The sequence below is a fragment of the Podarcis melisellensis genome (assembly GCF_964234715.1).
Source record: "Podarcis melisellensis genome assembly, chromosome: 13".
Classification (NCBI taxonomy): Eukaryota; Metazoa; Chordata; class Lepidosauria; order Squamata; family Lacertidae; genus Podarcis; species Podarcis melisellensis.
The window spans coordinates 39,949,770-39,966,866 of record NC_138545.1 but is presented as its reverse complement, the minus strand read 5'-3'; the positions used below and the strand labels follow the sequence as shown (position 1 = coordinate 39,966,866).

At 45.1% G+C, this 17,097-nt stretch overlaps 1 protein-coding gene and 1 long non-coding RNA gene across 4 annotated transcripts in view; one reads left to right on the top strand and one right to left on the bottom strand.

The window, feature by feature from the left end:
* LOC309354443 overlaps positions 1–17,097 on the bottom strand; it is a 609,149-nt gene that overhangs the window by 126,020 nt on the left and 466,032 nt on the right. The window lies entirely within an intron of this gene.
* The window catches only part of LOC309354043 (uncharacterized protein), a 114,671-nt gene that overhangs the window by 77,746 nt on the left and 19,828 nt on the right, over positions 1–17,097 (top strand). For 2 of the 3 annotated variants that reach the window (XM_081883744.1, XM_081883742.1), the window contains 15 exons: positions 104–247; positions 955–1,026; positions 1,900–2,004; positions 2,889–2,954; positions 4,023–4,136; positions 5,217–5,276; positions 6,387–6,491; positions 7,515–7,577; positions 8,490–8,594; positions 9,696–9,767; positions 10,178–10,282; positions 11,458–11,526; positions 13,773–13,877; positions 14,738–14,806; positions 16,725–16,829. In XM_081883744.1, the coding sequence (XP_081739870.1) occupies positions 104–247; positions 955–1,026; positions 1,900–2,004; positions 2,889–2,954; positions 4,023–4,136; positions 5,217–5,276; positions 6,387–6,491; positions 7,515–7,577; positions 8,490–8,594; positions 9,696–9,767; positions 10,178–10,282; positions 11,458–11,526; positions 13,773–13,877; positions 14,738–14,806; positions 16,725–16,829 (1,359 nt within the window). The remainder of the gene's footprint in view (positions 1–103; positions 248–954; positions 1,027–1,899; positions 2,005–2,888; positions 2,955–4,022; positions 4,137–5,216; positions 5,277–6,386; positions 6,492–7,514; positions 7,578–8,489; positions 8,595–9,695; positions 9,768–10,177; positions 10,283–11,457; positions 11,527–13,772; positions 13,878–14,737; positions 14,807–16,724; positions 16,830–17,097) is intronic. The other variant, XM_081883743.1, reaches the window with a different exon arrangement.

Sequence of the window (17,097 nt, the reverse complement as noted above, 5' to 3'; positions counted from 1 at the left end):
TGAAGTTCATTGGGCATCCAGAGACTGAAAGAAGACTGTTCAATGCTTCGTTGAGACTCCTGCCTGTGGATAGTTCATTGTGTTGACTCTTGTCTGTTTTTAGAGATGGAAGGAGCTATGAAAACAATGAATAGCATCAAACAAGGCTGGGTGGACACTGGAGAGTTGGATTCTATCATGCGCAGTATGGGCCTCAATTTACTTCCCGATGAAATCGAACAGGCATTGAAAAACGTTACCCCAAACGGTAAGGCTTTTAAAAGCCAATGGCTTCAATCAAAACTGACTAGCCTGTTAAAATTGCAAACCAAATCATAATCGGAGAGAAACCCAGTAAATCTGTCATTTTTCCCCTTAAGCACTTCAAGCTTTAATCAGCTAACCATTAGATAAATGAGCAAAAGCTTTGGTTGATTAATAGTACAGTGGTACCTCAGGTTACCTACGCTTCAGGTTACACATGCTTCAGGTTACAGACTCCGCTAACCCAGAAATAGTGCTTCAGGCTAAGAACTTTGCTTCAGGATGAGAACAGAAATCGTGCTCCGGTGGCGCAGCAGCAGCAGGAGGCCCCATTAGCTAAAGTGGTGCTTCAGGTTAAGAACAGTTTCAGGTTAAGTACGGACCTCCAGAACAAATTAAGTACTTAACCCGAGGTACCACTGTAGAAGACAGTTTAATTGGAGAGTGAAATCAAGGGCACCCGTGTATATTTTCAAGGTTATTTTTATTTCTGAAGTATTACTGTAAAATGGAAAGAAAGCAAAAATACTAATGTTGACTTTTCCTTCTAACCATCATTTAATCAGCAGAAAGGTGGATGATTAACCAGCCAACATAAGGACTGATGGGAGTTGTAGTCCAAAACATCTGGAGGGCACTGGGGAGGGAAGGCTGAACCAAAATACTATTTCGTTGGGTTGACATCCCTACACTTCTTTTACTAATTTGCAGATCATGGGAAAGTGAGTGTGGAACGTGTCTTGTCTGCGTTGACGAAGACTCGGCGCTTTTCCCAAGCAGAAAGTAAGTGCAAATAGAGCAGTGGCTTACAATACTTTGTGTGGTTATATCTCTGGGAGCATCCCTTGCCCCTATCCTAAAACCTGCTCTCCATTCCTCAGCAGAAGCTTTTGCAGCTCTGTATTCTGGAAGCTTTCTTGTGGGTTCAGAGCAAGCGGGAGCCACAGTGCACCTCTTCAGAAAGACAGCAAGGATTCTTCCCTATGATTATGCTTTATTTAGAGCTGGGGTGGGAGCAGTGGCGTAGCGTGGATTGCCAGTGCCCTGGGCCACATCAAAGGGGTCATCCGTGTCACCCAGGAGATCGCAGCCACAGAGAGAAGACTCGTTCTGTTGTCTGGAGAGGTCACTTCCTGCTCTGCAGGATAAGCCATTTTCAACGGAGCCCAGCTGTATTGAGGCAGCACCAGGTGTTGAAATTTTGTCTTGCCAAGGCTTCAGTGCTGGGCACCCATGGCCTTATAAGAGGGTATTGTCCATGTCTCTAAGGATAAGAGATGTGGAAGGAGAGCTTGAACCAAGTAGGAGCTTGGCGGAAGACGTGGTAGGTAGAGTATTCCCAAGCCACAATGGTAATAATGCAAAGAGCAAGTTTGAATGCTATATGGGGGAATGATAATTCTATCATCAGGGGCCTAGACTTGACGCACTATTGAGGATTTCAGCCCCCTCTCCCTTTGGAAGTTGGGGACTGTTTGTCCCTTCAGTGCAAAGAGCTAAGGGGAAATCCTACATCGCCATATGTAAAAATAAAATAAAATCCTGTTTTTGTGTTTGTTTCTTTTAAACCTAACACCGCGAGGCCAGTTTTAAATAGGCAGTTGCTCAAGAGCTGGTTTCTCCTGGTCTTATGTTCAATTTCTCCTCCTATCTAAGGTAACAAGGTCCCCATCGAAAACCTGGATTCCATTCTTGAAAGCATGGGGATTGTTTTAACCAAAGAGGGGATGCAGGAGGTCCTCAAGCAAGTTAAAGTTGATGGTGAGAATTGATGGATTCCAGATTTGAGATTTTAAATCATGTGGGCAAAAAGGGCAGGGAAGAGAGGCAGCTGGAGAATGGCAAGGTGGTAGGTTCATCAGTGGCGTAGCGTGGGGGGTGCAGGGGGGCCGGCCGCACCGGGCGCAACATCTGGGGGTTAGGGTTAGTGGGCGCAAATCCACCGGTTAGGGGGCACAAATTACTTGCCTTGCCCCGGGTGCTGACAACCCACGCTACGCCACTGAGGTTCATGAACACTAAACAGTTAGTTTCTGGAAACTTATTGCGCCCCACCTTTCTATTACAGTAGTAAAAGACACTGAGGCCTGGGAGATCCTTTGCTACGTCCCAGATCTCATTACAGTGGGGTTCTCCCATTGCTTTATACCAGGGGTGGACAGGCTTCAGGCTTGTGGAATTTACTAGAACTGTGAGGATAAACAACAAGAGCCAGATGTAAAATGCTGGTTCAGGAAAGCAAATACACACGATACCTTTAAAACACATTACTTCCCTCAAAGAATCCTGGGCGCTGTAGGTCGTTAAAGGTTTCTGGGAATTGTGACTCCATGAGGGGGAAACTGCAGCGCCCACCATTCCTTAAATTGTGTTTTCCCCATACACTTTAAAGGTATAGTATGTATGCAGCCGTAAGCTAAGAATTAAGGAGGCTCAGTCCAGTCTGTACCAGAATCAAGCTTTTGCCCAAAATCCCACTCTATCGACAAAGAGTCCTCTTAATACTTCATCTCTGTCTTTGTCCATCCATTATTCCTTGCTTTTGGTTTTGTTTTGTCTCTGGTTTTAGAAGCTGGGGTGTAAGAATTGTGCTTGTCTAAAAGGTGCCACACATGTAACTCTGCGCTTTTCTGACTCCCTCACAGAGGATGGGAAAGTGAACCTCAATGAATTTATGAATAGCCTTAGTGAAATGCAGCAGACTCTTGAAGGTGAGTGAGGTCCCTGATGCCAGGAAGACTCTGCTATGTGTGCCTACCAAACATGAACTTGGATTTCCCTTCTCTTTCCATTATGGTTGGTACTAAAATAAATGGTAGAAATTTCAGCTTATTTTGAACCGAGGCTTAGCCCCTGAACCTTTTTTCAGTTGTTAAGCTTTCAAAATGTGGTTTTGATAGCATGGGGTGTAGTCTGTACTGTTTGAATGAAGGGGAGGCAAGCAAACCAACCAAGCCCATCTCTTTTCTCACAACCATCACCAAATGAATATATCTTTTTTCCTCTGACTGTCTCCTCTGAACAACCCTTTAACTAGCTCAGCCTTTTCCCTATACTAGGTAAAGCATAGCACTTAAGCACATTGTGAAAAGCATGGGCTGAGACCAACTTTTTCCAAAACAAACAGGTTGAAAATAGGTTATTTGATCCCCCTGCCTTGATGTGATTCCTTCCCCCTTGTTCCCGATGTCAGTCTTCACTCACTCCTTCTTCCCTGGAGGAGAGGCGCCATTTTGTGTTTTGCCTCAGGTGCCAAAATGTCTTGGGCTGGCCCTGGAGGGAGGGCATATTCTCACACGGCAATTGGCCACAACAGCTAAATGAAACCTTCAGGTTCAGAGGTAATAAGTATGCCACTGAAGACTAGTTGCTAGGTCTACAGTGGAGGAGGGCTATTGCCTTTGTGCCCCATGGATGGACTTCTCAGAAGCCTTGGAGGTTTTTAAGCAGAGGCTGGATGTCACGAATGCTTTAGCTGAGATTCCTGCATCACAGGCAGTTGGACTAGATGCTGGATTTGACAGGCCTTTGGTCTGGCTTGTAATAATGGCCCTATGGCCGTAAAGGTCTACTTGTGAACTTCCCAGAGGTGCTGTCTGACCATTGTGGAAAACAGAATGCTGGACTAGGTAGAACTTTTTGACCCTGCAGGCTTATATTACTCTGTGAGGTTAACTTCTTGGGTTTTGCAGAAGCTTGACCTTTTTTTGGCAAGGCCTTTTTGATTTCCCACCAACTTCTGAACATCTGGCCTTTGGTTCATTGTTTCCCCTGACTAGGTAACCAAGGGGATATGGTTGCTATGGAAGAGGTAGATTCCTTTTTGTCCAACTTAGGGATCCACTTAACCAAAGAGCAACTCCAAGAAGCCTTGAAGTATGTGACTGTGAATGGTGAGTGAACCTTGTTCCCTGATCTCAGGCAGGGTGGAGTTTTTTGTTTTGCCCATGTTCTACTCAGACACTGAATCTTCCTCCTCAAAGAGTCCCTCAGCTCTTGGGAGGTCACCCTCAGCAAACCAGTCCCAGAGGCTGCAAGAAACATCACAACCCACTAGTACACTGTTATTCCGCCTGGCTTTCAATTTGAACTTAGCCTGATCTTTTATTCCCCTTCTTTCCCTCCCACTCCCCTTTTTATGAAGATTACCCGCTCTGGGATCCCACAGCTAATTCTCCCCTGGTCTCCTCGCTGGCCCAAACAGGACTAATTTAGCCAGCTAGCCCTAGTGATCATCTAATGTTTATTGGATGGATTTCCCCCCTAAATTGATTTTTGAATTATGAATTTATTGTTATTCACGTTTTATACTGTATTTTATGCTGTTTTTTGTTGCATCAATTAAGTGTTTTAAATTTGTTGTTAGCCACCCTGAGCCTGGTTTTCTGAACCAGGAAGGGCGGGGTATAAATAAAAATTTATTATTATTGTTATTATTACATGTGCCTCTAACACAGAGTGTGACGGCTTTAACTGTGGGCCGATTTCTGTGGAGGTGGAGGCCTCACACAGACTTCTGTACAGAACTTACTTCTCAGTGAAAGGTCAAGCAGGAGTGTTCTGGTTGGAATCTGGCATTCTGACATCACCGGCAAGTTTCCCAGTGACTCTTTCATCATAGGTGAGGGTTCACAGATGAGGAGAATGTCTTCAGGTAGAGGCTGCCTATGTGAGCAGTCAAGAGCCACTGTCTTAAAGATCCAGGTCTGTCACTGAGTTTGTCCTCTCTGTCTCTCATGGAAATTAGCAAATTCCTGCCTCTCAGACTGGGGCATGTAATACCTGGGATCCACATCAGTAGTGTAGGCCATTGAATCATCACTGTGTTGGACCAGGGTCATAATCATGACGGATACTGAAATATAGCAATTTTTATTTGCTTATGAGAATTTCAAAACACACACACACAAACTTCTGCTTGGCCACTTTCTGCATTGCAGATTGTTTTATCTATCAGTATTTTGTCCTTGCAGAAAATGGGAAGGTGAACATGAGCGAATTGATGGCGAGTGTAGTCAAGAACCAAGCTGAGGGTAAGTGGGTTGCATTAGTTGGATTAGAAATTTGTTAAATTAAGCTGGAAGCATTTGAAGAGAGCACTTGTTTTCTGACAGGGCTTAAAGCCCCAGGCAGGCTTTAGATGATGAGGAACAGACCAGCATCAAAGCAGATGGGATAAATGGCCCATGGACAAAGGACACCTGTGCACAGGACTGGTTTCATTCTGCGATTCCACAGGGGTGCAGAATGTGGTAAGAGAGGCTTCCCAAAGGAATGCTTGTAAAAAGCGGGGTCTCTCAGGCCCTTTTGGGTCAACACTGGGTGGCCAATCATAGAAGGGACCCCAAGGGTCATCTAGTCCAACACTCTGCAATGCAGGAATCTCAGCTAAAGCATCCATGACAGAGGGCCACCCAACCTCTGCTTTAAAAAACCTCCAGGGAAGGAGAGTCCACAACCTCCCAAGGAGACCATTCTGCTGCCGAACAGCTCTTACTGCCACAACATGTTTCATGATGTTTAGTCGCAGTCTCCTTTCTTGTAACTTGAATCCATTGCTTTGATTCCTACTCTCCAGAACAGGAGAAAACAAGCTTGTTCCCTCTTCCATGTGACGGCCCTTGAGGTATTTAAAGATGGCTATCAGATGTGGACATTTCAGAAAGCGGCTGAATAAGATTTCTAGGGGGGGTCATAGAGAGGGACATCAATGTTCTGCATGGCTCCTTGTACCCCCAGATAAGATATTATGCAAATCAGCAAAAAGTGCGCAACAAATAGAATCATAGAATTGCAGAGTTGGAAGTGACCGTGAGGGTCATCTGGAACAACCATCCACAATGCAGGAATGTCAACATGCAGTCCCCCATTCAATTTTGAAACCATCCCGGACCCTGCTTAGCTTTGCAAAACGTGCTAGCAGTTTTAATTCTGTACCATGTCATACAAGAAAAAATGCATACATTTTGGCACTTTACGCAGCTCATGGAATTCTGTTCTTCTTGATACAGATTTCTAATTTTCTGAATTTGTGTTTATTGCGTGGAGTGCACACAATCCTTGACAGCGTTCGAAGCTTTGTTAACCAAGCAGGGAATTCCAAGGCCCTGTAAATGTTTCCACGTTTATCATTTCTCTCACAGCGGATCGAGTTTCTGTCGATAACCTGAATGCTATTCTGGCCACCATGAGCATTCAGCTAACAGACGATGAGCTCCAAGAAGCTCTGAAATCTACAACTGTGGATGGTGAGTCTTTAACGTGCTTGCTCTCCCACCCCTCTTGGAAGTAAAACAGATTAAGAGTAGCCAGTTCAGGAAGAAAATGCACATTGCCCTTTCAGCTCCTTTTGGGTGATCTCACAAACTCTGGCTGAGGCCCACATGACACTCAAGACAGTTGTGTAAGATGAATAAGTAACATTTCTCCCCCTGTTTAAAAGCAATACAGTGGGACCTCAGGTTACAGACGCTTCAGGTTACAGACTCCGCTAACCCAGAAATAGTACCTCGGGTTAAGAACTTTGCTTCAGGATGTGAACAGAAATCGTGCGGCAGCGCAGTAGCAGTGGGAGGACCCATTAGCTAAAGTGGTGCTTCAGGTTAAGAACAGTTTCAGGTTAAGAACGGACCTCCAGAACGAATTAAGGACGTAACCAGAGGTACCACTGTAATGAAAAGCAGCCCTAGGGAGGTTTTGAGTTTCACAGGGGTTAGGGCTTCATAGCTTTCCCCACTCTGACCTACTTCCTCCTCAAACTTCCCCCAGCTACTTTTCACCCGATGAAGGAAAATATACAGGTACCTGCATCTTCCCCCCTACCCCAGATTGAACTGTAACACATAAGCAGGCAATATTAAATGGGGAATGGTGGAAGGCGGAAGGGTTAAGCATGTCCCATTGGTCCTTAGCCCAAGATTGCTGCCTCTGTGATAAAGCATGTTGGGGGGGGAATGCAGGCAATGGAGCATCATGGGTCATTTGTGCTTGAGAAACATCCCATCTCAGATCTTGAAATTTCTGTTATATCTTATGATACACGTATATCAAGAATATACATGTGTCAAGTATGCCTTACCTCTCCACCACTCAGTAGGCAATCTCTCACTTCTCTGTCTCCTCCCTGCTGCATCTCTGTCTTGCCTGCCCAGATACAGACTGTGCAGTTTATTTGCATTCCGTTCAGCTCCTAGGAACGCCCTTTGCAAAATAATTGTACTTCTGCTTCCCTGCCCAGTTGAGCCGTCCTCTTCCCCCATCTTGTCTTCCAGATGATGGCAAAGTTAACCTGAATGAGTTCATGGAGGGGGTGAAGAATGTGCAGCTGAAAGCAGGTACTGAAGATGAGTCTCTGGGGCTTTTTAATGATGGTGGGCTGGAGGATAATGAACAGTTTCTGTACAGCTCCGAGCACCTAAGGCACAAGATTGACAATTTTGTAATAGAACGTAAGAATTGCCTCCCTGGCTTAGCCTTGCAAGTGAGGCTGTGTGCACACCTTATATTAAAACACATGCTATTTCATCAAAGGGGACGTGGGTGGCGCTGTGGGTTAAACCACAGAGCCTAGGACCTGCCGATCAGATGGTTGGTGGTTCGAATCCCCACGACAGAGTGAGCCCCCGTTGTTCGGTCCCTACTCCTGCCAACCCAGCAGTTCGAAAGCACGCCAGTGCAAGTAGATAAATAGGTACCACTCCGGCGGGAAGGTAAACAGTGTTTCCGTGTGCTGCTCTGGTTCTCCAGAAGTGGCTTAGTCCTGCTGGCCACATGACCCGGGGGCTGTACACCGGCTCCCTCGGCCAGTAAAGCGAGATGAGCGCCGCAACCCCAGAGTCGGCCATGACTGGATCTAATGGTCAGGGTTCCTTTACCTTTATCTCATCAAAGAATCCTAGGAACTGAAAGGTGCTGGGAATTGTAGCTTTGCGAGGGAAGGCGTAAACTACAGCTCCCAGAATTTGGGTGGAATGGAGCAGATGTGATTTAAAAGTACTTTAAATGATTGCTGTTCACAAAAGTCCACCAAATACCAGCTCAACCCCCCCCCATTGCCCCCATGTAGGTCTTTTGTGTCCAAAAAAAATAGTTGATGTTCTTGTCTAGTCACCCAGGTCAACTCTTATTCACCGGAGGGGCACCTGGTTATGTTATTTTTTACAAGCCTGTTCTAGTGCAATAGTATAGCCTGCGAAGTACAGAACATGGATCATTGCATCAGACTAATTCCTGCTAATTGAACCAAGGGATCGCGGCTGAGAGTGATACCTTGAGTCCCACCTCCGAGCAGAAAAGCAGCCTCCTTTCCGAAGAACAAGGGAAGAAAGATTTAACAGGCAGCAGTACTGGTGGTAAGCTGTATGTGAGGTTTACAGTGCATTTAGCGCCTACATTTTGGAGAAATGTCCATCAGCAAAGATGCATGTACTGTATCAGGAAGGAAACAGACATTTATGCAGCCATTCTGACTTTGCATTTAATGTACTCCCCCCCCCAAAAAAAAACACATTTATCCCCCGTGTCTAGAGAGCTAAGAATTGTTTGGGAGCAAAACAGGCACATAATGGGCTTTGTTTCTCTGTTGGTTTAAATAGTTCTAAACCACACTTTCAAAGAAAATATAACAAGGTGGTGTATCAAACTATCGTGACTCGGAAGCAATTTTTCCTGTCACTTAAAACTTTCCATGAGATAAGGTGGTGGCCGCCAAAACCTGGACTGGCTTTGAAAAAGCATTAGGCATATTCATGGAGGATAAGACTATAGATTTTTATAAAGATTCTATAAGGAAAGCAGCAAGCAGCAAGAAATATCAAGTAAAAGTATCGGAGAGGAGATCAGTGTAAATGAAAACATGAGACTTATGGTTTTGTTACATGTGATTATTATTATTATTTTGAGTTATCTGCTTATTTTGGAGTTGTTTGCTGTAAAGGATGTATATTATGTGAATAAAAAAAATAAAGGATTTGAGAAAGTAAATAAATAAATACTAAAAAAGACTATAGTCAAAACAGTTACGTTCTACCTCCAGTTGCTGGGAAATCACAAGTGAGCAGAGTGTTGCTGTGGCACTCATTTCCTTGCTTGTGGGCTTCCCATAGGCGTCTGGTTGGCCGCCATGAGAACACAGCAAGGGAGAACCTGACTCAGTAGCACTCGTCATTCTTATTTCACTCCCAACTAGTGCTATTTTTCTGGAGGGAAAGGAGCCAGAACTCACCATGAACAATGGCGCCCACCTGAGAGGTGCCACAACTGAGTTCTGGCAAGTTCCAGCTTAAAAAAAAGAAGGGGGGGAAAGCACTGCTCCCACACCATGTAAATCGTCCTCTCCAGAAACCTGAGGTAAAATGTTTTGGCTAAGAACGTGAACCGAAGAATGTACTGCCATAAGAGTGAGGCAACTCTCATGACCTTAAGCCCTACGTGGGCGGCCATGTTGTTTGCAGCTGATGACAGCCTGAGCTCGAAGGAAGCCATGGAGGGCGCCCGTCTGACGCAGCCATCTCCCACGCATGAAGGTGAGTTGAACTGAGGAGGAAGGTTTGAAATGGACATTTTAAATATGGCAGCATCTCCTTATTTCTCTTCAGAAATGGGCAGGCAATTTCTCCCCACTGTAGGACACCCTGCCCACTGCTTGCTCATCTGTCTCTTTTCCTGCTCCTCTGCACCATCCCAGAAGGATTATTTTTTTTGCATTTCAAACCATTCCTATAATGGCTTAAGTGTAGTGAAAGAGTAACAATCAAAATACGGTACACTAAAGCATTTTTTAATTTTTTTAAAAAATGCCCAGAGTTTTCCTCTGTACACAGAGGATCTGCAACAGAACAGAGGTTACCAGCCGGCTTGCTAATATCTTTCTGTGACTGACGTATGTAGGACCTGCACCTCATGCCATTCCAATCTGTTCTGCACCCAATTGCAGGAGAAATGGTGGACGTTCAGGACCTAGGCAACGTTCTGGCCATTGAAGGCATCCAACTCGCAGAAGAAGAGTTCCAGGAAGCATTAAAAAATGCCCCGGTGGATGGTCAGTATGGGCTTCGGGAAAGGAGTTCTGTGAAACGGCCGAGATAATTTGCAAGCTCGGGTGGTCTGGCGTGCCGCCCCGGACAAACCCCACAATCTGAAAGTCGACGGTTCTGTAACAGAGGCATAGTAATGAAAATGTGCAGGGAATGCGCTGGTGAGCAGAGCGCGATCCTGCTGGCTGCAGGAGTTCTGCCTCACCACTGCATTCCTCACAAGGAACGTGCTGGCAAAGCAGCACCCTGCAGGATTGAACCCAACAGCTGCTCGCCAGCAAAGGAGTGAAGGGTTCCATCCTGCTGGCTTAGAGTGCGCTGGCAAAGCAAACTCCAGCAGGACTGAACCCTGCCATCCCCTCCTTCAGGTGACATCACCTGGTGATATCAGCTGATGGAGAGGTGGGTATGGGTTTTTTTGGGGGGAGTGGCCTCAGGGGCCAACTTGGACTCCCCAGTGGGCCAAGATTGGCTCACAAGCCAGAGTTTATCCCTGTGCTAGAGGAGTAGGTACTAAGGAGGGGGCCTAGAATGTGGAGGAATCAGTTTCTCCTAACTATGGCAATTTGGAAAAATACAGAATATCATTTGAAGCACGATAAAAATACATATGCAAAGAGGGAATTTGCATACCCTTCAGGGAACATATCCCAGCAACTAGAGAAATAAACTCTAGGCCTGTAAATTCATCATGCCCCTTTACTTTCTTAAGGAAAGATGAATAGTTGACTATTTACTATGGCTTTCTTCTTTTTAAAAAAATTGTAGATATGTTGGAATTTAAGTTGGTGCTTTCAGCTTTTTATCTGAACCCACAAGGACTGGAACTGAGATTTTCTGATTGATGGACCTCTCTCCCAACATCTTTGCTGGTCTCCATTTAAATTTGGAGCGGTGCTGGATTTAGGGCAGTGCAAGTGGTCCCCCCACCCAGGGCGCCAAGCTGAGGGGGCACAAAATAATAATCATAATCATAATAAAAAAAATGTGTACAGATACCTACTGAGAAAATCCATAAAAAGCGACTGCGTGCCAAAAGGAATTATTGCGAAAATAATAAAGATTTAGAGGGGGGTGGGGCAAATTTTGTTTCCGCTCAGGGCACCCTATTATCTGTCCCTGTTGGGAGCCTCGTTGGGGAGCGAGGTCTCCTTCTGATTCTGAGATCTTTTTCCATCAGCTGAAGGGAAAGTGAACCTGGAAGAATTTATGAAACAGGTGAGAAAGAGCCAGCAACATCGCCAGAGCGGTGAGTCAATAAGATGTTTGAGAATGCACTGTGAGAGGGGAAGGGCCACACCACAGAAAAATGTTTGCTTTTTGTGCTCCATGTGTTTTGGAGTCAGAATTTTGAGATCCTGTAAAATATCAGTGTTTAGCTCATGAGTCTTGCATGTCGTTCTGGACGGGAACAACTGTGTAAGGCACACAATAAAACATCAGTTTTTATTTATTTTTGTCTTCTGATTTTGCCGCAAAACCTACACTCATGTAGACTTGAAGACACTGTAACATCTCTAGGTCCTATTGTCACCTTCCACCCCTCTGGTTGTGCTTCACATACAGTGCTGGATTTACGTATAAGCTAAACAAGCTGTAGCTTAGGGTCCCACTCTCTTGGGGGCCCCCAAAAAATCTTAAAGGACAAAAAACTATGTACATTTCCAAAATATAAGATAAAAAACCAATAAAATAAAACCTACATAGAGCAACAGTGTTTAGTGTTGTGTAGGCTCCTATGATGTAAGTAATGGGCCCCGCCTGCTAGCCTGCTCCCTAAAATATCACTGGTTTGCTCATTTCTATGTATAGGGTGCTTACATTCTGCATGTGCAAATGGCTTTAGATACCTATTAGGTCCATAAATTACCATATAGCATATATTCAACACAAAAACAGCGACAATTTGTTGTTGACAAAGGACAGCTGGACATATAAAGGGCCCCATTACCTTCAGTAGCTTAGGGCCTCATCAAACCTAAATCTGGCCCTGTTCACATAGAATCTAGGCTGATATCGCACAATTATCGGCTTATTTGTTATCCTTCCAAAATGTGATCTGCTCCCTTTTGCTATATTGGAAAAAAACTGCTCTGAATTTATCTTTGCTTTTGTTTTAACTATGGTTTAAGATTTGCTGACAAATCTTAAACCATAGTTAAAACAAAAGCAAAACAAGGCATAGTTAAGTTGCAGGGCAGAGTTCGTGCACAAAGCTAAACTGTGGTTTAATAAACCATAGTTTAGAGTTACAGTATGTGCAAACCCAGTGAATAACTGGGTTCTCATTTAGTAGGGAAGAGCCACAATATAGAGAGAGATCTACCGTATTTTTCGCTCTATAGGACGCACTTCCCCCCTCTAAAAATTAAGGGGAAATGTGTGTGCATCCCATGGAGCGAATGCAGGCTCCTTGGCTTCAGCGATAGCAACGGGAAGCCTCCGAAGTGCAGAGGGAGTACTCCCTCCGTGCTCCAGAGGCTACGTGTTGCTTTCGCTGAAGCCTAGAGAGCGAGAGTGGTTGTTGCGCACCTACCCCTCTCGCTCTCCAGGCTTCAGGGATAGCCGCCTGGAGCCTTTGGAGCACAGTGGGAACTCAGGCTGCGCTCCAAAGGCTCTGGGTTCCTTTTGCTGAAGCCGGGAGAGCAAGACTCTTCCGGCTTCAGCAGAGAGGGAGAGCTGCGCAGCACCCCTTCAGCGAAGCAGGAGAAGAAATGGAAGAGGCTCCGTTTCTCTTGCCACTCCGCTGAAGGGGCGCTGAGCAGAGAGGGGGAGATTTTTTTTTCTCTTGTTCTCCCCCTCTAAAACAAGGTGCGTCCTATGGTCGGGAGCGTCCTATGGAGCGGAAATACGGTAAATGCCACTCTGGAAGAATGCTTCTGGTCATGGATGTTTTAGTAGCACTCCATCTTTGCTGTTCTGATTTAAGCTACGTGTGGAAACTAATTCTGCTTCTAGACATCTGTTGTCCAAATAAAATCCTGTGGCGGGAGGGATTTTCATTGGGATCAGTGTGCAAGGAAAGGCTTAAATAATCTTCCCTTCCCTCCACTTCTAATCATGATCTCTCCTTTTTGTATTTTGATAAATATGGGTGAAAGGATATGAAGGTAGTGCTATTTGGAAAGAGAAAGGTTAAAGTGAAAGAGTGGATTCCTATAGAGGGGAGCTGGAAGAAGGAAACGGCTAAAAAACAATCTATACAGGCCATAACAACCCAGAAAACTATTAAATAGCTGTGAGAAGGGTTAATGGAATGTGTTTCTCCCTTTCATCCTGCGTTTGTGCTGATTCAGAGTCTACAACCCCTTTGGTAAAACTAGAAAACAAAGCAAAGACTGGAGAAATAAGGCACTGTTTGTTTGATAATCTGTGCGACAACTCAGGATTATCTTGTGGTTTGTTAAACAAACCCTGGTTTTAGTGTTATGTGAATTTGAGTGTTCTCTTGTCTATCCATCCCCTCGCTGACTCCATTCCCCTTTTGCCCTCCAGAAGAAGAAATTTCTGTTCTGGATCTTGGATCCGTTCTGGCCCGCAAGGGCTTCTTTTTGAGTGACAAAGAGCTCCAGGAAGTCTTGGCGAATGTGGATGTGAATGGTCAGTATTTATTATTCAAATGCTTATCCCTACTTTCCATACAGCGGTGCCCAAAGCAGCTAAGCAACAAATAAAGCAACCCTATAACATACAAAACAATATGCAGAATATCTGATGCTCAGACTGTGGGGTTTCATTCTGAGAGAACTGAACCTATAAAAATACTTGCAAGGCAATTAGCGCCCAACCATTAAGTACTTTTTCCATTGTAGGGTTTAATCTTCCTATGCTAGGAGGCAGATTTGCACATCTGGTCTTAAATCACAAACATGAGTACACATGTCCTCTGATGTGTACACTAAAGTTTAGCCTCAGAACTATTACGTACTGAGTTGAATAGGATCCAAAATCCAGCAGTATAATTGGTCCTAGAACAATAGGATTCAGAATGCAGCAGTCTGATTTGTCCTAGAACAATGCAGCAGTATGATTGGTCTGCAGGAGGCACCCAATCCAGCTCCAGATGGAAGTGAATCCACAACCTGATTGGCCTACAGGAGAATTCTGGAATTAGCCAATCACGTGCAGCCCATTGTATAAATAATGTATATAAAGCAGATACTTTGGGGAAACTTCCATTCCTCCTCACCACTATGAGCTGAATGAAGAGCATGAAATCCACTCTCGACTCTGAGTATATTTCAAGAACAGTGAATTTTTAGCCTAAAAGCTGGCTGGTAACCAATGAACCTCTTTCAAAAAGCAGTGTAATGTTCTCCAGTGGCCAGTCCTGGACAACAGCCATGCTGCCATGTTCTTGACCACCCAAAGGGTCTGTAATGTTTTCAGGGGCAGTGATTTAAATGATGACAGTGGCTATGGGACCAGTCTATTGCTGTTTCTTTTTCTCTGCATTACAGAGGATGGAACTGTAAACCTCAGTGAATGTCTCAAAGAAATCCAAGCGCTCCGAGGGTTGTCATCAACCAGTAAGTTGAGAGCCTTAAAACCAATCACACTAACAAATCCATTGTTTGAGGTGTGTGGGGGTGGGGTGGTCTGGACATACCAATAGGTTACTGTTCTATTTGTGGACTCTATATGTGGCACAGTTTTCATATCACCCTAGACATAGTTCTGCTCAGTAGAGTTGATTCCAACATTCAGATATGAGCCATTGGGCGCTGAATATTCAAGCAGTCCAAAGGCATGTGGAAACTGGTCGCAAATGTATTGCAGATGTGAAATTGTAGACTTGCAGAAAAATGAATACAATCATTGTCAGGGACAGGTGAGTAATAACTCGCAAGGTGCCAGTGAAGTTAACTATTCAAAGAAACAAAACAGCTCAGGTCTAATGAGCCCAGTTACTCTCTGCAGTAGATGTTGTCCCAATGAGACAGTTGCGAGTACTAAAGGTCCCTGTCTTCCCCTAGTTCCTGAAGCCTTCTCTTCCCCTAGGTCCCTAGGGACGTGGGTGGCGCTGTGGTCTAAACCACCGAGCTTCTTGGGCTTACCAATCAGAATGTTGGTGGTTCAAATCCCCACGACGGGGTGAGCTCCTATTGCTCTTTCCCAGCTCCTGCCAACCTAGCAGTTCAAAAGCACACCAGTGCAAGTTGATAAATAGGTATCACTGCAGTGGGAAGGTAAACGGCGTTTCCATGCGCTCTGGTTTATGTCATGGTGTTCCATTGCGCCAGAAGCGGTTTAGTCATGCTGGCCACATGATCTGGAAAGCTGTCTGGACAAACGCCGGTTCCCTAGGCCTGAAAGCAAGATGAGCGCCAAAACCCCATGTTCACCTTTGATTGGACTTAACCGTCCAGGGTCCTTTACCTTACCTACCTAGCAACTTGAGGCTCCTTCATCTTGTCTCTCTTTGCTCCTCCTCCATTTCTCTCTTGGTGGAAGTCTTCAAGCAAAGGCTTCTGGACAGCTCTAGCTCTGGATTTCCTGTGTTGAGAAGAGGGTTGGACCATGATTCTAAGATTCTAGAATTCTGTGACTAGCAGCCCCAGAATCCCTGGAGGGAAACGGACACTATGCACATCATTTCTGCCAGGGAGAAGTCCCACCTTGACCTTTGTGGGGCTTTCTCCCTGGTAGAAATGATGCACATAGTGTTAGTTTCCTGCTGGGGATTTTGGACCTGGTAGTTCTGGTTCCCAGCAGGAAAAGACTCTCTGCCAGGACCTGCAGAGGTCCTCTGCTGCATTCCCATGCTGTCCCTCAAGGTAAGTTTTTAGGCAGGGCACTTCATGTGCACCCTCTGAGCAGTTAACCTGTGGACCCGGCCGGACCACATAACACCAGTCCTGAGAGATCTGCATTGGCTCCCAGTACATTTCCGAGCACAATTCAAAGTGTTGGTGCTGACCTTTAAAGCCCTCAATGGCCTCGGTCCTGTATACTTGAAGGAGCGTCTCCACCCCCATCGTTCAACCCAAACACTGAGATCCAGCGCCAAGGGCCTTCTGGCGGTTCCCTCATTGCAAGAAGTGAGGTTACAGGGAACCAGACAGAGGGCCTTCTCAGTAGTGGCACTCACCCTGTGGAACACCCTCCCTTCAGATGTGAAGGAAATAAGCAGCTATCCGATCTTTAAAAGACAACTGAAGGCAGCCCTGTTTAGGGAAGTTTTTAATATTTAATGCTGTACTGTTTTTAATACTTGATTGGGAGCCCCCAGAGTGGCTAGGGAAACTCAGCCAGATGGGCGGGGTATAAATAATAAATTATTATTATTATTATTATTATTATTATTAATGGGACACTCACAAAATCTCAACCCTTTTGAGGAGAGCATTGCACTGCGAGGACAGTGTTGTGATCTTGAGCATGTTTTGCACAATTCTTTGGGCGTTCGACAAAAGGTTGTTGCCAACACTGCCGCCTCTTTTGCAGAGAAAAGGATTGCTATCGAAAACTTGGAGGAAGTCTTGGATGAAATGGGCATCCAGTTAACCAACAAGCAGCTGTATGAGGCGTTGAAATGTACTCCGATTGACGGTTGGTTTCTTTGATTCTTTGGTTTCTTTCATTCTTTATATCTGGCTGCTGCTGAGTGCTAGACGAGCTTGATTTAATTCAGCAAGGCAACTCTTCTGATCAGTTTTGTTTATGGAAGGTTGGGGGAACAGTCAAATTACTTGTGCTGCAGCCACCACTCAAAGGCACATGGCAAAATGAACCTGAGGGGACAACCAAAAATAGCTGTGGGTGCATCCTTCAAAATCTGCATTACATATAGTTTAATCCTCATGTACAAAAACGACAA